The 24,800-nt window shown below is 49.6% G+C and overlaps 7 protein-coding genes across 7 annotated transcripts; 2 read left to right on the top strand and 5 right to left on the bottom strand.

The window, feature by feature from the left end:
- Nucleotides 1-267: 267 nt before the first annotated feature.
- PtrM4_134380 (uncharacterized protein) lies at nt 268-1,790 on the top strand (the record flags this gene model as incomplete). Its single annotated transcript, XM_066109180.1, has 2 exons — nt 268-281; nt 311-1,790. The coding sequence occupies 2 exons, from the start codon at nt 268-270 to the stop codon at nt 1,788-1,790; spliced, it is 1,494 nt and encodes a 497-aa protein (XP_065961172.1).
- Nucleotides 1,791-5,492: 3,702 nt separating this feature from the next.
- Nucleotides 5,493-6,593, bottom strand: PtrM4_134370 (uncharacterized protein; the record flags this gene model as incomplete). Its single annotated transcript, XM_066109179.1, has 1 exon — nt 5,493-6,593. The coding sequence occupies one exon, from the start codon at nt 6,591-6,593 to the stop codon at nt 5,493-5,495; it is 1,101 nt and encodes a 366-aa protein (XP_065961171.1).
- A 2,424-nt stretch (nt 6,594-9,017) lies between these two features.
- On the top strand, nt 9,018-10,589 carry PtrM4_134360 (CypX, Cytochrome P450; the record flags this gene model as incomplete). The annotated part of the gene is made up of 3 exons (XM_001942335.2): nt 9,018-9,077; nt 9,127-9,657; nt 9,717-10,589. 3 exons carry the CDS (start codon nt 9,018-9,020, stop codon nt 10,587-10,589), a joined length of 1,464 nt encoding a protein of 487 aa, XP_001942370.2.
- Nucleotides 10,590-14,663: 4,074 nt separating this feature from the next.
- PtrM4_134350 (uncharacterized protein) lies at nt 14,664-18,148 on the bottom strand (the record flags this gene model as incomplete). Its single annotated transcript, XM_066109178.1, has 2 exons — nt 14,664-17,842; nt 17,893-18,148. 2 exons carry the CDS (start codon nt 18,146-18,148, stop codon nt 14,664-14,666), a joined length of 3,435 nt encoding a protein of 1,144 aa, XP_065961170.1.
- A 41-nt stretch (nt 18,149-18,189) lies between these two features.
- Nucleotides 18,190-18,909, bottom strand: PtrM4_134340 (Asp-protease-2 multi-domain protein; the record flags this gene model as incomplete). Its single annotated transcript, XM_066109177.1, has 1 exon — nt 18,190-18,909. The coding sequence occupies one exon, from the start codon at nt 18,907-18,909 to the stop codon at nt 18,190-18,192; it is 720 nt and encodes a 239-aa protein (XP_065961169.1).
- Nucleotides 18,910-19,043: 134 nt separating this feature from the next.
- PtrM4_134330 (uncharacterized protein) lies at nt 19,044-21,392 on the bottom strand (the record flags this gene model as incomplete). Its single annotated transcript, XM_001931970.1, has 1 exon — nt 19,044-21,392. One exon carries the CDS (start codon nt 21,390-21,392, stop codon nt 19,044-19,046), a length of 2,349 nt encoding a protein of 782 aa, XP_001932005.1.
- A 1,228-nt stretch (nt 21,393-22,620) lies between these two features.
- On the bottom strand, nt 22,621-24,227 carry PtrM4_134320 (CypX, Cytochrome P450; the record flags this gene model as incomplete). Its single annotated transcript, XM_001942333.2, has 2 exons — nt 22,621-23,909; nt 23,987-24,227. The coding sequence occupies 2 exons, from the start codon at nt 24,225-24,227 to the stop codon at nt 22,621-22,623; spliced, it is 1,530 nt and encodes a 509-aa protein (XP_001942368.1).
- Nucleotides 24,228-24,800: the final 573 nt, after the last annotated feature.

Here is a 24,800-nt window from a genome sequence, read left to right as displayed (position 1 = left end):
ATTGTCGTCGATTCAATCAGCGTAAGGTCGTCGGCCTCTGGATACTGAAGTGGGTCTATCGGTCTTATTTTTGGTCTTATTCTTGGTCTTCTTCTTAGATCGATCGGAGTTTTGTGCTATATTAAACGTCTATCGGACGTTTTTATCCTTGTAGAGCTTCTTAATCTTCTTTAAGAGCTCGCGATCCTTAAAAGCAGTACGAACTGTGCTAAGTCTTTGTCAAGTGGCTAGGTATCTATCTAGACAACCGACTATCATTCAAATCACATGTGTCTATACGTGTAAGCCAAGCCAGACAAGCTTTCTACAGGCTAGGAAGACTAGCGAACATTGAACTCGGCCTATCAACACACGCTATTAGACAACTATACTTAGCATGTGTAACCAGCGTGTCAGACTACGGAGCACAAATATACTGGCAAAACCAACCCTACGCTACAAAGAAACTACAGTCACTACACAACCTGGCTTGTCGAAAAACACTAGGAGTGTTTAGAACAGCACCAACAGTCCCTACAAGCCTCGAAGCGAGCCTACTACCACCAGCAATTAGGCTTAACTCAACTATCCGGAACTACGCAAGCAGAGCAAACCTGCTAGCCAACACCCATCCAATTGCAAAGGCAATAACTCGGATCCAATCAACTAATCTCCAACGCTCAAAGAAACCAAACCAGCACAGACAGCTACAAACTATTACTAACGCAATTCCTAAAAACAACAAAAGGGACACAGAGCAGACTATCCCATACCGGTTTAGGCCATGGGATACTCTAAACTATACCGTAACAGTCTCTCAAAAATCCAAAGAAGAGGAGGCAAATGCGCACCAAGCCTACATTAAAACAAGGCTAGACAATTACACGACAATATACTCAGACGCCTCGCAAACACAAGAAGGAAAAGGAATAGGAGTTGGGATAGCAGTCTACAACTCAACTCAGCAAGAGATCTACTCAGAAACAGTTAATATCGGACAATACCAGCTAGTCTACAACGGCGAACTAGAAGGGATCACACGAGCATTCGAATACGCAGCAAAGAACGCTACAACCGACCAGGAATTTGAGGTCTACGCAGATAACCAAGCAGCAATCTACAGGCTTAAAAACCTATCAGATAACCCAGGACAGCATTGGCAACTCCGATGTCTAAAAGCGGCAAATACGATCCGACGAAAACAAGCAAACATCCACCTACTCTGGGCACCTGGACACACAGATATAGTTGGAAACGAAAGAGCAGACTACCTAGCAAAAGAAGCAACCAAAGAGGACCCCAGATCAACAACAAAGAGCATTGCCTACCTAGGCACGACAATCAAAAGGATACAACAAACGGAACAACGCCAAGAGTATGAGAAATACAAAGCAAGAGCAACCGCTCTAAACAAAGCTACCTACTCAGCCAAATACCCTCTTAAAATCAGCAAAACCATCCAAATGCCACAGAACACGAAAAGAGTAACCTCTAGCGCCTTCTACTCTCTTAAGCTAGGACACGGATACTTCAACTCCTACCTAAAGAGATTTAAGAAACGAGACTCTAATCGCTGCACCTGCCAAAACATCCAAACGCCAGAACACCTACTACTGTACTGTCATCTATACAAAGACCATCGAAAAACGCTCCTACAAACAATCAAACATCGCCCAGTCACACTACCACTACTACTCCACACTAGTATAGGTATAGAAGCAACCCTAGCTTTTATCACTAGCACCAGAATAGGAACAAGAAAATGGTACCTAGGACAGCCACCAGAAGACCTACAGAGAGACACTGTATAAAACTAAAACCACAACCCTCTCCTTTGCCACAAGAGCCCGCTGATACATCTCTTTCTACTTATCAAACTGCTCTTTAGCACCTGGCAACAAACAGATACAAGCTATCTTTTGTAGAAAAGCCAAAAACCATATTAGCGAACCATACCAGAAAACCATGTAAATTAGAAAAACCAAGATAGAACGGCCTTCGGCCAAAGTCCTACATAGTCTCTGACTGAAAAAGGACTCTAATGGAATAATAATAATAATAATAATGTGCTAAGTCTTGTTCGATTTGGTCTAAAACCTTCTAGACGGCCTTCTACCGTTTCGTTTAGAGTGTAGTACTTTAAGATATTGTGATAGAGGCTATAGACGCATTGCGGACGGTTGTTTAGCCTTGTGTCGGTGATAGCTAGAGTAGCCTAGGTGGCCTGGGTGCTGTCCTTGGCTGCAAAGCTGCCAAGAGTCTTCGTGTGGGTACGCTTCGTCGCGATCCATCGTCGGTATTAGTTAATTAAAGCTTCAAGTGTTAGAGGGTCCTTTTTGTCCTCCTCACAGCTAATTATTAGAGTGAAATGCTGGTTAGACTAGTCAGCATCTCCTTGGGCTTCAACAGCCTGTATAAAGGCCCACTATAGACGTGTCCCTTTCATCTCAGCTATATCTTCTGATTGGCAGAGAGACGCAATTCGAGAATATTCGTTTAGCCACGTATTAACGTTCTGGTTCCTCCGCTTCTGCTGAATAGCAGCGTATTGCGAAGAAAGCTCTAGAATTTGCTGTTAATTAGTGATCTGAAAGTGATCCTGAAGTGTTCTAAGACGTAATCGTACGTCTAGATCTAGGTTGGTAATAAGATGCAGCTTTGATCGAGCTACCGTCCGTGTGATTTTAAGGTTAACCTCTCCTATAGCCTTGAGGGTAGCCTTCTAAGCATTCGTCTTGATCTCCCACCTTCTCCACGCACTGTCTGAAGTAGTGTCTGATGGCTCGTCATCGACAGTTGGAGGTAGCTTGTTTGTGGAAGGATCGCAGTATTCCCACACACCTTTAATAGTGGCGAACTCCTTCTTTAAGGAGTACCAGAGCTTCTAATCGCTCTGGTTCTCGAGGATAACTAATGCGCGACTGACAACTTAATCGTCCCGAGCGCTTGAGGATGCTATAATAGCTAAAAGAGCTGCCTTGCTAAGCGGCAGAGAAGCTTCGAGAAGTGATCTCAAAGGACGTGAGAATAGATCTCAAAAAGAGAGCGTGAGACACCTTGTTTCAACGCTACAACAAGACACAAGAACAGCGTATACAACAGCGTGAACTGTGTGAATAGAGTGAACAATCTCGTTTGAATATCGCAGCTTATTGCGGGGATACCGGGCTCATAACTGTTGGATCGGAGGAGAGATGAGAGAGAAGGTTAGTTTATTGAGAGAGTTGCAGAGAGCGACTATATACATGAAGTAGAGTATCTGGAGCATTCCAGATCAGCAGTGTGTTACGTAGCTGTGACGATAGTAGAACATTCTAGTTGACACTACCCTTTATCTAAGCAATAGAAATGGCACCATTGTGAGAATGTTATAACTTTAGTCGAACATACTCTTTCCTACAAACAATAGATCATCCACGGGTCCATGGATATCTGCCCATCTTGAGGAACACGAATAATGCTCATCTATGAATGAAAGAATGTGAAGATCCTCGTTAGATGAGCAGAGATGTCAACAAGCAAGTCAAGCTGGCTTGATTCTTATCGATTGCAGATCACAGACAATATAGAGGCTCGTGCACAGTGGCACGTCCCAGAGAATGGTCTGTGATCTGCAATCGATAAGAATCAAGCCAGCTTGACTTGCTTGTTGACATCTCTGTAGATGAGGAACGTAGCAGCAAATTGCGTGTAGAGGGTCTAAGATTCTAAGTTGCAAAAATATGGATAATTCTTACCGCTTCAGACAGCAAAATCGCTTTCAAGAAGAGTGTTAGTCGAATTCGCCCGTATGTGAGTGAACAAACTGATCGCATGGCTAAGGAAGCTTAATCTGCTTTCCGCAACATGCTGAAGTCGAAGCACGAGGTTTAACCTTGCGGCCTTCATTGTAACCACATCAACTAAAAGTCCTGTAGAACGACCTAACTCTAACGGGGAAACGTAGAGTTGTATTATGATCACAGTCCGCAACAATCAATTAAGTGGGTCCTAGAAGGTTCAGATTGGATTGATTGATTACCGCTTTAAGCCTAGTAGTTACCTATAGGAGTTTAAGCCCTACCTAGATAGGTAAGTGGGTCTAGGAGAGTGACCGGATTGAATTGATTGTTGCGGAGTCTAATTATGATGCAATGATAGTACTGCGAGATTATATTTCTGTGGTTCAACTATGTGATTTCATAGCAGAGCGTGTCGATGAGGATTTGGAAGCACCTCGTAATGAAGTCTGCTCTCTCGTGAAAAGTTCCCCTAATGACCTGTGCGCGCGGCCGTTGTTTATTCCCGTATGTTTGGGTGAAGAACCACGCTTCTCGACCAATCGCCAAGATGATGAGAAATCTGATGAGTCCAGGCAGGCAGACGGAAATTTTATCAGTGCTGTAGAGGGTTTCCAAAGCGTCGTTTAGACTTTTAGGTGCCAATTAAAGGCCCAAAAGGCCGTTAGCAGCGTGTCTGTTAGGAAGATACAATAGTAGTTCTCACATGCTGTATCAGTGTAACTATTGTTCGCCGCCTCAGATACAGGCGCACACTCACAAAACAGCGGAAAGTCTAGTACGTTTCCAAAAAAACAATGGGCGTCAATCGTGCACTACGGCGTCATGAGAATCAATAACCTAATTAATCATTGTTAGCAACGGAATGCAGCGTTGGTCCACCTAAACAAACTTACCTATGTCATGCAGGCTATTCTGACAGTCTGCTAGTATTCCATCGTGTGGGTATTTCTTGTGTAATGTTGCGCACAAGAATATATGAACGTGCTTCTTTGCTCTTGTGATATCTTATAGCACATTAGACGGCTAACTCTAAGAAGCCTAATCCTACTTCTCTAATTCTAATCTTCGTTTCTTATCGCTTCTTATCGCTCGCTAGCAAAAACGTCTAATTCTACTTGAATCGGGCACATCCTCTTGGGTAGGTGCCGTCTTATGCAAGCTAGCCCCAGACACCCCGCTCCAAGAGAATATAGAGAACCCGTCTTTCCCGAAGAACTAGATGTAGAGAGACCGATAGTTTGAGAAGACTTAGTGTCGTTAGTTAATTATCAGTCGATGTTAAAGTACGCTACAGGGCCTTTAGAGCGAGACACGGTGATCCCCGCTACCCCGCCATTAGTTAAATGTTATGTCGCCCAGTTTAGGCCGTAGTGGGTTGTTCTTGCAAAGACCTATCCTCGGAATGTGGAGTTGGACCCACCCCAGATTTAACGCTTTGACTGCTTATCAGACCAGTCTGCTTGACGTCAGCTCCCAATTGCACGCCTTTGTGCAAGTTCTGCGTTTCCGGCACTTGTTTGTCTGGGCGCTTACAACAATATGCACTGATTCGGCCTTTATCAAAAGTTACAAGTATAGCTGTAAGTAGGTGTACCTATCAAGGGAAGCATTCGTAAGTCTGTTAAGGTCTCCGTCGATGGGTGATCGGTTTTCTTTAACTAGATTAAAGCTAAACAAAATCAAGAGATCTGTCTACACACTGCTATACATTTCTGTGGAGCCTCCCATAATTCATTGGAACGTGATCTTCTTAACCTCCAGCATCAGTCTATGACCTCTTGGGGCAATGTTGAATCGATCCTCCATCTCCATCTCCTCAGGCTTCATTTCCAATCCTATACGAAATCTCAACCCACCGCACATTAAAGCATCAACGGCTATATACAGCTCTTCCCACGCCAGATTCTGTCCAATGCAATTACGCTGACCGATACTAAAGGGTGTGAGAGAGCCCTCCATTGCCTCACTGCTTTGTAGCCAACGCGCTGGTAAAAATTGGTCTGGGTTGGGAAAGACTTCGGGATTGCGATGGTGTATCCAATTCTGCATTCCCACGACGGTGCCTGCGGGGATCAGATTTTGGCCGATTTGTAGAGGGCCTTGAAGGACGCGAGGAAGTGTCGAGATAATGGTCGGATACAGGCGAAATGTCTCTTTGATGACAGCGTTGACGAATGCGTTTTGACGAAGGGCATTCATGTCGTTGGCGGGGATGTTACGTATCTCGTCTCTTAATTGCTCTTGGATTGAAGTGTTCTCTGGCAAAGACAGCGCATACAAAAGATATGTCAGCGTCGAAGATGTAGTCCCACTTCCCGCAAACATATACCCCATTGCTTCTTCAACAAGTTCTTCATGATGGAGCTTCCGACCAAGAAACCCATCAACACCCGATGAGATCGGAGACAATAGAAACTTTGCGTCGGCGGAAGATTTGGCCAGGAAATGGTCGACCATGTTCCTAGATCCTTCTTCCCAGTACTTGTGGCAACGGTAAGCTTCTCCGACTGCGCCAGGTAGCATCGTCCCAAGACTAGTCGATTTCAGGAATGGGATTACACCATCAAATAAGAGTGTCATTGCGCTGCGCTCCATCGATTGAAGAAGCTTCAGTGCACCTTGATCCGCAAGAGCATCGTCGAATTCCTTGGCGAATGCTAACTTGCAGATTGTTTCAAAGCTGAAAAGTCCGCATAGTTTGTATGCATCTGCAGTCTTATTCGGGGATGTCTGTGCTTCATCCAGAAGGCGACGTACGAGGGCTTCTGCTTTCTCCCGAATCAACGGATCCAATTGCGTGATTGACCTCAGTGCGTAAACAGAGCTGCTCATCTTGCGACGAGCCCCATGCTCCACAGGGTTGCTGTGAGATGGTGAGCGTTGTTCCGGAATTGTATTCGACCGCTTCCTACGTCATTTGAAAGATGTTATTCCTACCAACAAATGTAGCAGAATGGTAAAATGCGCTATCTTTCAAGGCAGCTTTCGAGTTGGCATATATGACTCGGAGTTGACGCCAGTCGCCAATAGAAACTTCGTTCGGGCCAATGCGAATGATGGGTCCGTACTTGTGATGGAGCTTTTCAAGGCCCTACGCGAGGTCAGAATCAAATCGTCTACTATCGCGATTCATGAATGATATTTTTCAAAGGTCGTACTCACAAATACCCGACGTCCCTTAAGGCCCTCCAATATGATGCCCAGGCTTGTAAAACGTGCCCACCAAGGACCGGGTATCTGTCTTAGTGGGCTACGCAACAAGTTGAGGAAGTTCTGAATGTGACGGAGGGTCAGCCCAGCATCAACAGTGATTGCTACAGTTGCCAAACGAAACTCAAATCGTACACTAAAAACGAGGTAGCATACTGCCAACGCTGTGGCCAGCCAGGCTGCTACCTGCAAAGGGCTGAGATACCGCAGAATGGGCAGATAAGACGTGACAGTCATGGTAGTGATGGTAAGAGCAGGAAAGTATCGAGCATAAGGCGTTCAGACGGGAGAATGACTCGGGTCGTCACGGTATGGGTCTGTGAGTGATAAATGTTCACAACGTAAGTCTTATACAAATAGCATTATTTTAGAATGCCGTTTTTCAGAACCGAGAATGGCAGCCAGAGTCATGGCTTCTTGTCATTCTGAACGGGGTAAAATTGGATTCACATGTGCGGGGCAACCTCGGACACGGACTGTGGTGACGGCCCTACAAGAGAACCTGCAGTACGTCGGGAGCTCAAGCCCCTCCACCTCCCGACCACGTCGAAGGGTCACATCACGGTCACTCCACTGAGTGCATGCGCGCTATCAATGAGCGTTAGATTTCCCAGTCGACTTGTGCCTCCCTAGCATCAGTAGTAAAACATTAATTTTTTGGGACATTAAACTGTGCTAGGTTCTATCGATCCATCGCAGCCTCGGTAGCCGTTAAACTTCCCACGACCGCAAAACATATCAGCGAGGTGATGGCGTAGCTAATCGTTAAAAACTTCGCAATCGTCATCTTCATTGACTCTGGTGCGCCTGTCACGTCTGTAAGGGCAACCAGGATCATCGTGGGCGGCCCTGTAGGCACGAGCATTATGGCAGACCCGAGCATCGGGTCGGCATCAAGCAGGTGCGTCTTCGATGCGAGCGCTCAAATCAAGGGAATGCTGATCAATGGCTAGATGATGACCCGGATGAGCGCACAGTCCGCAATAAGCAAGCCGGGATAAGCTCGTAGCTATCCAAGGCATACCAATTTAGATAAAACAATTAACAGGAGACAATTTTGTGGGAGGCATTTGGCAGAGTCATCTTGTCGAAGAGCTCTGCTAGTGGTTGAATGAGCCCAAACAAAGGTCTACAGACTAGAGAGCGCCCACGTGGAGCTGGGCTTGTAGGGGTTCCCAAACGAGCCCCAGTCTTCTGTTCCAATTTCACGGAGAGCACTCGGGTCGACATATAGAAGCGCAATTGGTCTTGAAGCCCTCTTCGTACAGAAATCTAATGAAATGGGAGATAACTTCGAGAGACTAGGTTTTATTCGCTGCACCGGCTTCTTCACCGTCAGTGTAATATACAAGGCGCACCGTGAGGCAGATGTACGTACATAAGCCATTGTTGCTGGTCCAACCATTTCTCCGATCTCTGCGTCCCGGGCGTTGAGCGGTCAAACTCGGTACCACAGAAGAGCAGAGATCGGAGAAATGGTTGGACCAGCAACAATGGCTTATGTACGTACATCACTAGCCCCGCTTCGCGCCCGCACGCTAACACTAATACCATCTGGCGTCGCTGAATAGCGATCTTGCAGGTGATATCCGGCGGCCGTGGCCTCCGTGGACGCGTAGAAGCGCAGTGCAGTAGTGCAGATAGACTCGCTCGGATCGGGTGACAGCACATCCGAGCGGGCCCCTGTGGGGAAAGGCAGACCTTCGTACATCGCTCCATTTCCATCACTTTCCTGCTTCGACAGATGACCATGTCTCAATATGTTCAAGTACCTATCAGACACGCTCCTCTGCCCAGATCGTCCTACTCTTGCGTCATTTGCATGGCTGAGCAGAGATATGCTCCTGGTCGGCGCGTTCCACGGACTCGGACGAATGCATCGAAGATTAAAGCGCCCGTAGTGTTCTGATCTCCACATTCCGAAAGTATTAACAGTATATATCCGGAGTCTTCTAAGTTAAAGCTTTAATAGAAGACTATGCAGTCCTCTACTTAATCAAGATCTGTACCTGTCGAACGTGTAAGCTCAGTTGAACCACTAGAAAGATGTCGCCTCAGCGAGTCGTTGTGGCAGCTCTCTTAGTGGTATCGGCATACATCATCAAGGTACTATACTCACAACAGACTCCTTTACGTCAAGGCTAATAATGCAAAGCTCGTGTGGGTAGGGTATACATCTCCGCTGGCAAAGCTACCAGGGCCCTGGTACTCCAAGTACACGAATCTTGTCCTTCGTTACCAGACTCTTTCTGGCAAGCGGATCTTCTACGTAGACAAGCTTCACCAGCGCTATGGCGGCATCGTTCGAATTGCGCCAAACGAGGCCGCTGTTACGGATATAGCCGGTGTAACTCAAATACACAAAATTAGTACTGGGTTCCTCAAGTCGGACTTCTACACGGGTCTCACGTCAACTGATACTCCCGGCATATTCGCTATGCGCGACCCGCATGCCCATGCCGCTAGAAGAAAGCTGTTTGCCCGAGCCTTTAGTAACAGCAGCTTGAACAGCAACTGGGACGTTGAAGTTAGACAGAAGGCAAGCTTAGCTGTCCAAAAGATTCGGCGCGATGCATTGGGTTCATCACAGGGCGCCGATCTCCTCAAATGGTGGACACTTATGACGACTGACGTAATTGCTCACCTTAGCTTTGGGGAAAGCTTCAACATGCTTGAGCTGGGGAAGGTATGTTATTGAGCCTTCTTCGGTCTTACTATCTAGTAGTTCTCTAACCAACAAGGCAGCAAACATCATACATTGATTCTATCCAGGCTGCACTTCTTGGCGGAGTGTTACGTGCCGAGCTGCCTATCTTATACAAGCTCCTCCGCTATATCCCCATCAAAAGGATCCAACTCATCACTACGGCTGATGATGTCTTATTTGAATACGGTGGACGGGCGATACAGAACATGCGCAACGAGAACGGCAATACCATGAATCTCTTTGGTCAGATGCTATCTGCTAACGATAACAGCGAAAAGGTTGCACTGACGGAAAAGGACATTAAGGAAGAAGCTGGGAACTTCATTGTGGCAGGCTCGGACACTACCGCGGTGACACTGACCTATCTCGTCTGGGCGGTACTTCAGCAGCCCAATCTGCAGTCTCGACTTGAGAACGAGATCGCAGAACTGAGCGACAAGCTGACAAAGGAAGAGCTTGAAACTGCGCCTGTGCTGAACAGCGTCATCGAGGAGACGCTAAGGCTTTACGGCGCTGCTCCTGGCGCCTTACCTCGGACTGTGCCTAAGCAAGGCACGATTATAAGCGGCTATCACATTCCCGGCGGTGCAGTAGTTAGTACACAGGCTTATACAAATCACCGCGACCCTTCGGCCTTTGCTAATCCACTCAAATTTGATGGCCTTCGGTTCTTGAACAAGACTACAATGTCAGCACATCAGAAGGCATCATACATGCCATTCGGAGGTGGCTCAAGAGTGTGTCTCGGTGTTCATCTTGCATACATGGAGCTTCGCCTGGCGGCTGCGCTCTTCTTTCGACATTGTCGTGGCGCCAGAATTTCCAACTGCATGAACGATAAAATGATGGAGATGGACAACAGGTTCTTAGTGTCTCCTAAAGGTCACTGCTGTTATGTCACTATGAGATGATAGACCTCAACTCCGTTAGCCTAGTTACGTACTGTGGTGGTTACGAAGCTGCAAGGTGTTCGCCAGAAATATTGCTTCTTAGTCGTGTGCAATAATGAAAGAAAGTACACAGGAAGACTACTATCGTAATGTGCAATGTACTATCATATTTCGCGATATATCTATTAGTATGAACAAGTCATCGCTTCACAAGTTCGTTCCGCTCTGATATTCACAAGCTTGTCCTCTGGATACAAATTGTCCCACTGTTCTACTAGCTCAAGCGCTAGATGACGACAACCTGTGTTTAGTAGACCACAGGATACGACCCTAGAAAGCTTTCTTGCAGTGACGCCTTCGCGAGAAAGACTAAATCGGATGAACTCTTCCAAAGCCGCACTCCTAGAGGCTTACCTGAGTATTTTGTGTTTCTTAGTAGGTGGCTCGTATAATACCACATCTTCGTCCCTCTCATCTAGGGAGCCACCTGACTATGCCTAGAACGGAGGGCGAAGGGCTACAGTCTTGAGTGCGAAGCAAGCTATATTCTAGTCGACTATACTAGTCGTCTTCACAGTCGCTAGGCTTGTGATATTACAGTGCTTAGCGAATGCGGCTTCCCCTCGAACATTGTTGCTACAAAGTTTGCGCCGCACGGCAAGCAGGGACTATGTCGCCTCATTCCACTAATCGAGCCTCGCGTTAGACCGTCTGCAGCAAGTAGCAAACACAGAGCTTTATCACGTTACTCAGCAAAGCGTAGGGCATGCATGAACTAGCAAGAGACCCCAAAGAGCGTACGCCCGCAGATATACAAATCGAAAAGTCTATAAACCGCGTTAGATGCAGAGCTGAAACCTGCAACGTACACACCGCGCATTAAAACTATCGCCAGATCATCACTTAAAAAGTCAAACGATGTTATGTACTACGGATAAGATGCCCGTCCACCAGACCCATCCCACCCACCTCATTGGCCCCGGAGCACTTCCCTCAGCAACCTACACCCATCTTCCTTCTTATGAAACCTACCTTTCTAGGCGATTTCGGTGAATAGCTCTATTGGAAGGATTCGTTAAGAGGGCGCTTTGGGAGCAAAGTTGGTATGGGGTTAGGATGTTCGGAGACTTTGACCGAAGCAAAGCTGTGGATCGGGTAATTTACGGGTACCAAGAACGTGGATAGAAGGCTTGGCGGAGCTAGACTGCATAGGGCGGGTCACGTGCGATAGATGGCCAGTGCTGAAAAACATCAAATGTGTTCAAAATGCAATTGGTGTATGAATAATTCTACTTATATAGACGATAGCAGCTATATGCGATAATGAAGCCGTTGATGCAGCGGTGTCATGTTGCCTAGAAACGCCTCAACGCCTAGTGAACTGTGCTGGGCCGGAGAGCCGAAGGATGTGATGATGCGAACGCATAAACTACCGATGATATGCTAGGGAGGGGTACCCTACTATAAGAGAATGAAGAAGATGCGAAGAGCGAGAAAAAGAAAGTATCGCAACATAACGTGTGATAATGCAGCAGAGGGTTGTCCAACGTTAGCCCTGCTCGACATGCGGTGGCCATGTACACGCCCTTAAGCGCGAGATGCTATGCTCATGAAAAGTCAGGCCTGCACATCACCGGCGCGAGCGCCTTTGTCGACCACTCGACTCGCCACTCCTATGACCCTGTCTAGCTGAAGTCTGTGAAGGCACAGGTCTGACAGCAGGCCTCTATCGTGGTCATAGAGGTACTGAGAGCTCACGTGCGAGCTGTTGTGTGTTCGCATCGTAGCCCTAGCTGAGTAAACGGGCGTTGGGGAGGTCATGCGGGAGGAGGTCGCGCAGCCAGTTGGCGCCGCCGCTCATTGTCTATGTCTTCTCGCAGTGTCCGTCTAGGCTATAGACGGCGACGATACTGTAGTCTTGTTAACTGTGGACGCGCAAACGAGCAACAAGAAGCATACTTAACGGTTGGGTTGGTGCCTTCTGCTATCACTTGTAAGTCGTATGCAACTGCGGCAGATAGCTTTGCTGATGCTAAGGATGTTAAGGATGTTGAGAGTTCTGCAGGAGCCTGCCTGTGTGTTAGTGCGTACGAAAGAGAAGAGTGTCTGGCAGACATGCCTCTGCCTTGCTCTTCTTCGAGTGGAAGTTCGGAAGCCGTCGCATCGCGTTATCTTAGGTCAGCGCCAAAGGGTGCGTGGTGTAGGACGAAGGATGTGCAGTAGCATCGTGCGCGAGGGCTGTAGCGAGGCTGAGCTGCACAGTGACTGCGGCATGCTAGCGGTCAAGGCGATGGAGGGTCCCTGGCTGCTGTTGTCGTTGGTTGTTCGTTGTTCAGCCCGCTCAGCTCGCTCAGCCCACGCAGCTTGCCAACCCCGCTGAACAGCGCTTAGTGAGCTGCCGCAGGCCAACTGTCGAGGCACGTCCGAAACACCACGCAGTCGCAATACGACTGCCGTATAGCCATGCCTGTTCCACGCACTGCGAAGACTAACTGCACCAAACAGTCACCTCAAGTTTCCGTTTCCGCTCGAGTGGATGTCCGGATTGGCACCCGAAGTGAGCCGTGGCCTGTGGCAAGGTTTACGGCGTAACGCTATCCCGAATTCGCCTAGTAAGCCAATTTACCCCTGTCTACCGTGTGGCGCAAACTTAGTTGTAATCGCGTTCGAGGGGAAGCCGCATTCGCTAAGCACTGTAAGCATGGAAGGGTTTCATTGTTTCTCTCGTTGTGGTCAACTCAAATAGTTTATCTGTCGCACGGTTAGGTGCGGGTATTGTAGACAGAGAAACTAGGAGAGAGTGTATGTTGTATTGATTGTAGCATTCTAGCTAAGCTTATATAAAGGCCGTCGCACAGCGTTATTAGTAATAAGGTTCTAGACAGCGCTTGGCCTGCGACATCATCTCTTACCTAGATTGTCAACTAGTTATTCTATCGTTATAGAATAGGATTGTCTTTATCACCGGTTAACTGCGATAACTCTTTTCCACTACAAATCGCCAGACAAACCTCACGGGCTACTGTTACGAACAAACACCAGATGTCTCCTCTGGTCGAAGGTGCGAGGTTGAAGGCCAACCGTCGCACGATGGAGAGGTCATGATCGACGCGGGGCGCGCAGATCACGTGACTTGGCATCCCGCCAAGACCCAACATCGGGAGATGCCAGGACCTCGGCCGATGTTGGACATCAGGAATGTCAGCGACATCTGAGATGCCACAGGCTTGGCCTGAGGCAATGGACAAAGCAACGAGTATATAGTTGTGGAGGATTCCCTTGATACATTCGTTGTGGTCAACTCTCTCATAAGTTCTTCTCTTACCCAGATTGATACTTAGTTATTCTATCGCTTATATACAGACTTGTCAACAATCAATCGATCGACATGATTAATTCCTATATAGGTTAAAGAATTACTTCATTAGGCAGCCTTTAACCTAGATAGGAATTAATTATGCCGATCTGATTGATTGTTGACAAGTCTGCTTATATAGAATTGGATTGTTATTACCAAATACCTACTATCGCCATTGTGTCGCCAGACAAGCCAACGCGGGCTCAACAACGTTAGTCTCACCTGCCTTAGTGCGGACCAGGATTACAGAGCAGTATACCCCCCACAGTCCGCAACAATCAATTAAGTGGGTCCTAGAAGGTTCAGATTGGATTGATTGATTACCGCTTTAAGCCTAGTAGTTACCTATAGGAGTTTAAGCCCTACCTAGATAGGTAAGTGGGTCTAGGAGAGTGACCGGATTGAATTGATTGTTGCGGAGTCTAATACCCCCCCGTGTTAACAGCTACCGCTTTAGTCTACCTCGCCTTTGTAAAGGCACTAGTACACTGCAATAGTTAGGATGCCTCTAATAAGTGAGATTGTGTGTACAGATCTATATACAAGTACGAGGGGAACTTTATTATTCCTCGCACGGGCCAACTGCCAGCGTGGCACGTGATTGTATGGCACGTGATCGCGTGAGGGATCGTAGGTTTGATCCATCACACTACCCCCCCTTCAAAAAAAAGCAGGTTCCGTCGCTTAAAGTAATTAAAAAGAGTTGTCTAGCTTGCTTTGCAAAAGCTTCTGTAAGCCTAAACAGCAATGTTGCCGGTATTGCGAAAGCTACGCGGGCCAATAGTCTCCTCCGTCTGCTGTATCGTCGGGGCTCCTGGTGGAGGCTTAGGATTGTTAGAGGATGCGATCACTGTAATCATAAGTAAATCCTGTTTGCCTGCGAGCGTCGCAAACTTTCGATGTGGTCCTGGAGCTTTAGGGCGGGACTCATGGTACTGTTGGACAATGTCTGCGGAGTCCACCAGGTTCATGTATGGTTCCCAAGATGGGTTGTCGGTGCCGGCGGGGTAGTTGGTCCATCGCACTAAGTATTGGAGAAGACCGCTGCGAGAGTAGGGGTCTTTAAGTCTCTTGTTGACGCGGGAGTCTAGGACGGCTTCCACTTCATAGCTTGTACCATCTTCCTCGTCGGGATCGGCGAACTCAGCTGGTGCGGAATCGCGCAGTTGACCAGGCAGCGGAGCCTCCTCGTGTAAGTGTAGTAACCACGGGTGGAAGACGTTGTGGAGCTTGCCCATCTCTGGAGGCAGGAGTAGTTCGTAAGCCATATTGTCAATGACGCGTGTGACAGTGAAGGGACCGCGGTTCTTGAAGTCAAGTGATAGACTAGGACGTGTAGTACGGAAGTTACGGGCGTCCAACATAACTTGATCGCCGACCTTAAACTCAGGCGCTGGGAGCCGGGCGTCGTTTGCGTATTCCGCCTGTTTAGCTTGTGACCATTGTAGTTCGAGCCGAAGGGCTTTGCGTAGCGCGTCTAGCTTTTCTGCAAACTTGTTGGCGTTGTCTTGATCTCTGCGAGCTGGGGCAGTGAGACCAGTGTTCACCTTAGGTGGTTCAAGACCAGACTTCGGGTCATAGCCCTTAGTGAGGCGGAAAGCGGTAGTCCCAGTACTAGCGTTGATGGCGTTGTTAGCTTCGAACTCTGCCATAGGAAGAAAGAGAGCCCAGTTGTCTTGCTCGTAGTTAATATATGACCGGAGGTATTGTTTTAGCCAAGCGTTGGCGTTCTCCGTCTGCCCATCGGTTTCTGGGTGATAGCCCGTTGACAACTTTGGCTTGGTACCCAGTCGTTGACAAAGACGTGTCCAGAAATGGGAGAGGAACTGGGCTCCACGGTCGCTGACGATGCTGTCGGGATATCCCTCCTCACGCCACACGTACTCGACGAAGGCTTTCACAAGGGTATCAACCTTTAGGTCCACCACAGGTATAAACTTCTTCTTCTTGCTAAGCCGATCAACAATCACTAAGACGTTGGTATATGTGCGGCCGTTATCGGTGCAAGGAGGCAGGTGCGTGATATAGTCCATGCTGATGCTACTCCAATATCGCTCAGGTATCGGGAGTGGATGTAGGAGCCCGTGTTTCCCATCGCGGTAAGATTTCGATCTCCGACAGGCCAAACAGTTCTTGACGTACTGTGCTACATCATTTATCATCTTCGGCCAGTAGTACCAGCGGTTTAACATGTCGTAGCTACCGTGTTTGCCGCTATGGCCACCGCAATAGGATCGGTGTACGCGTTCGATGATCCGGGTGCGCAGGGTGCCTGATTCGGGGATGTAGACCTTCTTCTTGACATAGAAGACTCCGTCGTGTATTGAGCAATCACCAAGCTCTAAGCGTATCCTGTTTGGACCGTGAATTAGGTGGTACGGGATGCGGCGCTGGCCATCAGCTTTGGCTTTGAGGATAACTTGAACGATGTCGTCATCCGGGTAAGCTTGTCGAACGGTCTGGAGGATATTGGCTTCGTCCAGCGACGTGTCCGGCTCCGTAAGCGGTGCAGCGGACGTGTCATCGACCTCCGCTGTGTCTCCGAGAGCGAAGAGGTATTCGTCGCTAAAGTCGTCCGTTTCACTGTCTTGGTACATCATCATGGCCAAGGAGACTGGGGACGTCCGGAGCTCGTCACCGAGGGCGTTGGCCAGATATACAGCGTGTCGGGAGCCACCGTCGAAGTGGAAGCTAAAGGTGGCAACTCGACACTCAGGATCCACCTGGTCAGGCTTGAGGATCACTTGTACCTGGTGTTGACGTCGCTCATCCTCGGCGTTAGCTGGAAGATCGCCCGGTCGGCGAGTGAGTGCGTCGGGCTTAGTTCCTTGTTTACCAGGACGGTATTTGACTCTAAAATTGAACTCAGCTAGGAACTCAGCCCATCGAGCTTGCCGTCGGTTGAGGCGTTTGGTTGTCATGAACGTCTGGAGGGCCTGGTGGTCTGACAATACCAAGATGGGATCATCAGTACCTGACAGTTCAAACCTCCACTCCTCGAATGCTCGAACAATCGCGAGGAGCTCCTTGTCATAGATCTCGTAGTTGCACTCGGCAGGTGTCATCTTATGTGATAAGAACGCTACAGGTCGTAGAACACCTTTGTGCATCTGCGAGAGGATAGCTGCGGTAACGAAGTCCGACGCGTCAGTCTCGAGCCACGTTTCCAAATCTGGGTCAAAGTGGGACAGTACGCCCGCTGTTTTAAACGCAAGCTTTAGCTGTTCAAAGGCTTTCGCAGCTTGTCCATTAGCTTGGAGAGGGAAATGTCGTTGACTACCCTCCTTGGTGAGTTCCGTGAGTGGCTTAGCGATATATGAGAACCCTTTAATAAACCGGCGATAGAAGTTGCAGAAGCCGAGGAAAGACTGCATGTCCTTCACTGATCTCGGCAGTTGCCAATCGAGGACAGTGGAGACCTTCTCCGGATCCATTTCGATGCCGTCGGTGGTGAGGATCAAGCCTAAGTACTTGACTCGCTTGGTTTCGAACTTGCACTTCGTGGGATCCAACGATAGTCCTGCGCCTTGAATCTTGCGGAGAACCTTTAGGACATGCGAACGGTGGTCTTTCTCGTTGTCGCTATATATAAGTATGTCGTCTAGGTAGGCGGTACATATAACGTCCAAGTATTCGCGCAGCGTTTCGTTGATGAAGTTTTGGAACGTCCCTGGTGCATTGCACAGTCCAAAGGGCATGACCATATACTCATAGAGTCCGTACCGGGTGAGGAAGGCGGTTTTCTCTTCGTCACCTTCTTTAATCCGAACGGTGTTGAAAGCGGCTACAACATCGACGAGAGACATAATCTGAACTTTGGCCATGCGCGCTAGAGTTTCTTTGATGGCTGGTGGCGCATTTCGATTCTTCTTAGTGACGTTGTTGAGTGCTCGGTAGTCGACACATATGCGGAGACCTCCTCCAGGTTTCTTGACGATCAAGACAGGTGACGCAAACGGGAGTTACTGGCCTTGATTAAGCCCTTTTGCAGCATGTCATCGATATACTTCTTAACAGCCTCAGTCTCGGTACGAGTGAGTCCGTAGACATGAGGCTTAGGGGGCGTAGTGTCAGGAAGCAGGTCGATGGGGTGGTCGACTCCTGGTCTTCGTTCGGGGAGTTGATGAGCCAGATGAGGGTTGAACAGATCAGGTAGTTCGTCCAACACCCACTCAGGTACCAGCTGGCCAATCTGGTCTCTAGTCATGTAAGGTTGCTCCATCTTGTGCATGTACTTCTCAAAGTCAGTTTGCGAGACTGCGGCTACGCCGATGCCTTCTCGGTCTTCATCGGGGGCTTCGCAAGCTTGGCCCAATGGCGGGGTTCCAACCATATGACCTGGTCAGGATGTTTGGCTGCGAGTGCGGTTGCAGCGGCAGCGGAGATGAGGTAGATATCAGCCATAGTCTCCTCAGTCGTCACCTTACCATCCTTGTTCGTCTTAGTAGTGGTGTCGCCTGTCTGGTAGTCTCCCTTGACTAGTTGTACGTGACTGTGACAAACTCCGTTTTCGTAAACCGTCTCTGGGAGTCCTTCGTGGAGGCAGTTAAGTTTGCACCCTGCCTTAGCGAAGGTGAGTGATCGCTGGTCGCCAAAGTGGAGGGCAGGCTGGTGATAGTCCATCCAATTCATGCCTAGGATAACGTCGTACTTGCCGATATTGGTGACGTAGCATAGGACGTTGTGCGTATGGCTTCCGTGTCGGACGGGCAGATCAACGGCCTGGGTAAGCTTGTCCACTTCTCCGCCGTTGGCTAGTGACAATCGAATGGGTTTGGCCACAGGCATAGTATCTAGGCGGTGTTGGTTAACCCATGACTGATTGACGAAGCATGCGCTGGCTCCCGTGTCGATAAGGGTAGAAATCGGTTGCCAACAATCAGGTCGCGTGAGAGCGGAGCCGGGAAACTCGAGTTGTCGGCTGAAGTCTTTAGAAGGCTTGCCTCCGATGGAGGCGGAGGACACGAAGTGGACCTCCGTCATAGTTGGCGTTTCGTCAGGGGCGAGCAGCAAGGCTGCAGCGATCTCGAAACGGCGATGCTGGTTTCGAACACGGCGCTGGTGTCTTTTTGCGTTACGCCAATTGAGCTCCCGCACGCGGCTCTGCGCGGGAGCCCCTAATTTAAATGCTCAAGTAGTTCCTCGTCGTTGACGTAGAAGCCATCGTCATCCACTAAGTCGTTGTCGTCCAGCGGCTCCTCAGTATCCTCGTCTCGCTCCTCTTCGTTGGAAGCGTCGAGAGCATTGATGTACAAAGAAGCCAGTGCGGGGATTTGGTGAGAAGGAGTGAAGGGCTTGCCGCGGCAGGGGGCAGTCTCGTGCCTCATCTGATGGTCATCCTTGCCACATTTGAAGCAGAGCTTCAAGTCAGCTAGACGCTTCTTGTCTTTCTCTGACCGCTCGAAGGCCATCTTCTTGTACGTATGCGTGCTGGCGGCGTTGTTGTGACCTGGAGTGTCGGGTGTCCGGAAGGTGACCAACTTTTGGGTACGGCTAGCACCAGCGGTCTTCGTAACGGGAGTTAATTTTCGGCCAGCGTCAATCTGTTGATGTCCCTGGTCGATGTGTTGCGCTCGCAGCAAGAAGGACTGGATGGTCTCATCCTTGTGAGATCCGGCAGTGGTCGCGATAGCTAACCCGGGTCGCATGAACTCGCGAGCGTATCGGATCTGGGTCGCGTTCTTGTGTTTGAGGATTCGCATGCAAGAGGTGAACTTAGACTTCCACTCCATGAACTTCTGTCCAGACTTGTAGCGGAGCGAGCCGTCGGCGATGAGGGTTTCGGCGTCAGCTTCCCGATCATAGGTGAGATACTGGCTGTCGAGAGTCTCTAGGAAATCTAGGAAATGGCGAGCTTTGACATCTCGGATGTGCTCGTAAGCTTCGCCTTGAATGCGGAACTTGAGGTAGTCAACCGCTTGCCAGTCCTCTGGGTATGTGCGACACTTGGCCACTGCCATCTCGCGCCACCGCTCGTAGTCGTCGTCGACCTTGCCCTTGAACGTCTCAAGTTCTGGGAGTTTGTAAGAGAATCCTCCACCGGCGGTAGAGGGCGCGACGGGCGGCGGTCGCGGTACTGTAGGAGCGGGGGCGTATGGGTTCGATGATGGAGGAGGTAGCGAGGCGTCGCGCACGGGAGTACGGTTATCCCATGGGGTGTACCCAGCTCGGCGAGGATCTTGTGAGAGTTGGTCAGCGGTACCATCTACAGGTCGCTGTAGCAAAACGCTTGATTGTACAGGCCGTACTGGGTCGTAAGATCGCTCGCGCCGCCAGAGGGTGTACGGCTGATAGTTGGGTTCATGTTGCAGCAGTCGGTCGGTGACCGTTTTTGTCTCACGTCTAGCCTCGGTGAGCTGGAGGTTGAGCTCATCGTAAGCCTTATCCTTAAGGGCGAGAGCTTCGTTCTTGTTCGCCTCCATGTTAGAGTACTTGACATCATACTGGTTAAGCTCGATAGAATAGCGATCAGCTTGTCCTTTGAACTTGTCGCAGAGCTCAGCGTTGGCCTTAGCTTGGTCTGCCCACCAGTCGGCGCTGTCAGACTCCTCCTTGAGCTTCTGTGCCAACTCTGCGTAGTTAGGACCGCTCTCCGGTTCATCGGCTCGGCGGGATAGGTCCTCAACCTTCTGCTTGAGTTCATTGCGTTCGGTGGCGGCAAGGTCGCGCTCAGCGGCGAGGGCTTTGAAGGCGGGGTCATCGCGAACGTTGGGGAGTTGTTCTGACGCAGCTTTGAGCTTTCCGATGTCCGAGGTGAGGCGTCGGATCTCTGTCAGCTTCTCCTTGTACAGGTTGCTGCTAACCATGCCAACTTGTAGTTGTTTACTGTTCGAAGTTTCATCAAGGGCTGCTTCAACATTCGCTAGTCGGTCTCGTAGAGCTTGAGTCTCTCCTTCATTGCGGTCCACAGTCTGCAGATGCCTATTGATGGCGTCAGTGCAGTTGCGTAGGGAGACTAGCGTAGAGACAATAAATCGCCACCAGAAGTCGGGACGATCCTTCACGTTCTTCTGGAGGTTACTAGAGTTAGTGACAGTGAAGTCGTTGATGTTGTGGGTGATGTTGCCATCAGTGCGGATTCGGCCTGTGCTAAGGGAGTAAAAGGCATTGCTGTGCTCGTCAGGTTCGGGATCCTCTTGTAATTCGAACCACTCGGTGTCAACGGTATAACGGAGGTAAACGTAGTTAGAATCTTTGAGGTATTCGAGCAGGACGTCGTTGATTTCGATGCCGACAATCTCGCGTGTAGCAGTCATGGGCTCTAGGTCGCCGCTAGCTGATACTGATGGCTGGGATGACGGATGGGCTGCCAGAAGCATGCTCTCTCGGCGGTTGGAGAGGCAAGCTCGTACTGGTACGAGAGGCGGGCCCATCTGTGATTGAGTAGGATCCTGGGAAGCTTGCCCGAAGGTGGCACCGGTGGCTGAGGTACCTTGGGTATTCTGGGTATTGGCCGGGTTTGCCATCGCGATGATCTTTTCGTGTGTGTTGCGCAGGGCTGACCGTAGGGTCGCGCTTCTCGAAGCTCGATGCCTTGCCTTCTGCCTACTTGTCCGTTGATGTAGGTGGACCTGTCCTTTACCAGCGTTGGTGACAACCCCCACGAGCAATACTTGCCTGTTGAGCCTGGTGTCTCTGGTCTTTTCGTGTGTTGCGCAGGGCTTACCGTAGGGTCGCGCTTCTCGAAGCTCGATGCCTTGCCCTCTGCCTACTTGTCCGTTGATGTAGGTGGACCTGTCCTCTACCAGCGTTGGTGACAACCCTCACGAGCAATACTTGCTTGTTGAGCCTGGTGTCTCCACCCGTGGGCTTCTAGCGCAATACTTTGCGATCCTCGTCGTCAAGACCTAACCCGTCGCAGAACGTCTTGTTCTGCCCGATGTAGCAAGTCGCAGTTGCTCAATCGGCGGCGGCGCTCGGCGCGGACGGTGTTTCTGATAACTGAGCCTGATGCGAAGTATCCTAGGTATGTAGGGGTTGACACACAATAGTGTAAAGGCACTAGTACACTGCAATAGTTAGGATGCCTCTAATAAGTGAGATTGTGTGTACAGATCTATATACAAGTACGAGGGGAACTTTATTATTCCTCGCACGGGCCAACTGCCAGCGTGGCACGTGATTGTATGGCACGTGATCGCGTGAGGGATCGTAGGTTTGATCCATCACAGCCTTAGTACGGACCGAGCCTAGAGAAGTATAGCCAGACCCCGTGTAACATTAGTTAGCCATCTCACGTACGTAGCTAAGCGTAGGGGCAAAGACTCGCGTGTCAAGCTTCTTTATATATTTTATAATCGTGTTCTCTTCGTCCCTCTTTAGCCTTAACGTCTTAGGATAGGAATCGCGTCGTAAGGTAGTTTTGGCGCATCGGTCACCAAGGGTGCTTTAGGGAACGTTGTAGACGACAGCAGCACGTCGCTGGCTTAGAGACGCGTCAGATCTCACAGCTTAGATAGCTTAGATAACCCTGTGTTCACGAGAGAGCAATTCAAGATCAGGTTGTTGAGACATTGTGATAGGTGGTAGAAAGTGGTGTGGTCTTGGCAAAGTGTCCGACTCGGTTGCCCGGCCGGTTCGGTTGCCGCTCACGTTATACCTATATTCCAAACCCTATCTTATTCTCTTTATTCCCTCGCCTCCTCTGGTTTTCCTTTAGCAGCAAAACACTACTTGCTGCTACTAACCTACTCACTAAGCCTTCTGCGCCCGTCTCCTAACAATAGCATTAAAGCTCGGCTTCGCAAACCACCTTGTCCTCCACGTATATTTCTCACCGTTCGCATCCGACAGGATCTCAAAATCGTACTTTCTAACAATCTGCGGAATTACCTTGCTCATTTCCAACAGACTGATATTCTTGCCGATACACGTCCGTGGCCCAGCGCCAAAAGCTAAGAAGTTGCGGTCTAGCACCGCGCGCTCCTCTTTGTTTTTCGTGATCCAGCGCTCAGGACGGAAGATGTGCGCGTCAGGCCCAAAGATGGTCCTGTTGTTGTGGATTACCCATGCGTTGACGCCGACTTCGGTGCCAGGTGGGAAGAATTGGCCTGCGACTACGAGGCCCTGGGGACCGACGACGCGAGTCATTGGCGCACCAACGGCGGGATGGACACGCAAGGCTTCCATAATTACGGCTTGGAGATAGGGAAGTTTTTGAGCTTCTTGGAAGGTCGCTGGGTCCGAGAGGGTACCGGCTGCTGTGGCTTCGTCGAGTTCGTGGCGAAGAACGGCGAGCGTGTTAGGGTGCATCGCCAGGTATGCGATAATAGCAGAGAGTGAGATGGCGGTTGTGTCTGATCCCGCTGCAATGTTCTGAGAGGCGACCTGGCGAGTATGGAAGCGTGTCGCCTTGCCTTCCCGTTCCATGGGCAACATCTTATCAAGGAAGTCACTGCGGTCTTCGGGCGACTTGGTGCGTCCTGAGACGCGACTATCAACGTGAAGATTCACAAAGTTGAGAATCTTCCTGAAGCCGGGTTCGAGTCGGAGCTTATCCATCGTCATACCGATCCACCAGTGCCATTCAGGAATCAGGCCTATGATCGCTGCGTAAGTCATACTCTCGTCGATAGCCTCGACAATTCCAGACTTGTCGCCACCATCTTCCATCAACCCAAATCGCGACCCAACTGTGATTTCGCCGATGACGTCGAAAGCGTAGTATTGCATGAGATTCCTGACATTAAGAGCCTTGCCATTTCGAGCATACTCCTCTAGTCTCTTCAGCAAGATTGTGTTACAAGTTTCAACAAAAGGCTCGTAAGAGAGGAGGGTCGTTTGCGAATATAGCTGCGCAATTGGACGTCTGACATTGGCATGAACGGATATGCTCGGCTCGGAGAAGAGGTTGTACTCCTCCGGTTGGCCGAACGGATGGTAGAATTGTGACTTGTCCATGGCGTTGTGGTGTCCGAGGATCACCTTCGCGGCTTCGCCATCATTTATGCTGTACCGATTTGGTGCAAGACGTACGATAGGACCTGTGTCTGTTAGTGCTGTTTTCTCCCGGCTTTTTTTGGTCAAGATGATACCAAAATTGACCTTGGTGTGACCTTACCATATTTCTCATGCAGTGCAATGTTGTATGTTGGATTATCGTATTTGCACACAGCCTTGATCTCCCAAAGTCGTGTGAAGCGAGCGAGGAAGGGGCCAGGCACAGTTCGAAGGGGCGAAGCCAAGATCTGCCAGACATACTTGATGACAACGAAGACAAGCAGCGCAACGAGACCGTAGATGTAGTATCGCCCGTGCGAGCTCTCGCCGACCAATTGTTGCGTGTAGCGAAGATTTGCCATGATCGTTTTCGAGGTAGAGCCACCTAGGTACTCTCGTGATGATACCGATCCGGCTTGAAAGCATCTTTATACATTACTTAGATACATGGTTTCGTCGGTAACTAACCACGGCGACCACCGATCGTACAATATGCGGAGTAGGGCCGATGGACGTCATACATAATGACCAGAACAATGCGGTCCACTGCCAGTCTGCAGCGACTCCCCATGTTCACTCGTCCAATGACAATCATTCCACTCTGAGCTTCGGCCGAGTCTCCGGACAAACTAAGGACAGATCTCAAAAGTGGAGAACACCCGGCATTTGGAAGTTCCCAGATGCGTAACCGCGTTTCCCGCATGCGCTCCACGGCCCTTAAGCCTGTATCCTCCCGAAGCGACGGAGACCGTGGAGGCCGTAGATGGCTGGAAGGTGAGTGAGTTTGTCGTTCTGGTTTTGATGGAGGATTGTGTCAATGGAGGTGGTATGGGAAAGTCATGGTTCTCGTATTCGTGTGGGAACTACAGGTCTATATAGTAGCAGGTGAGTGCCAGGCAGACATGAGCTAGGCCTAATCAGGCAATTGGCAATGG

The sequence above is a fragment of the Pyrenophora tritici-repentis genome, chromosome 7, assembly GCF_003171515.1.
Source record: "Pyrenophora tritici-repentis strain M4 chromosome 7, whole genome shotgun sequence".
Lineage (NCBI taxonomy): Eukaryota > Fungi > Ascomycota > Dothideomycetes > Pleosporales > Pleosporaceae > Pyrenophora > Pyrenophora tritici-repentis.
The sequence above is the reverse complement of the archived record's forward strand: the minus strand, read 5'-3'. Positions and strand labels throughout refer to the sequence as shown.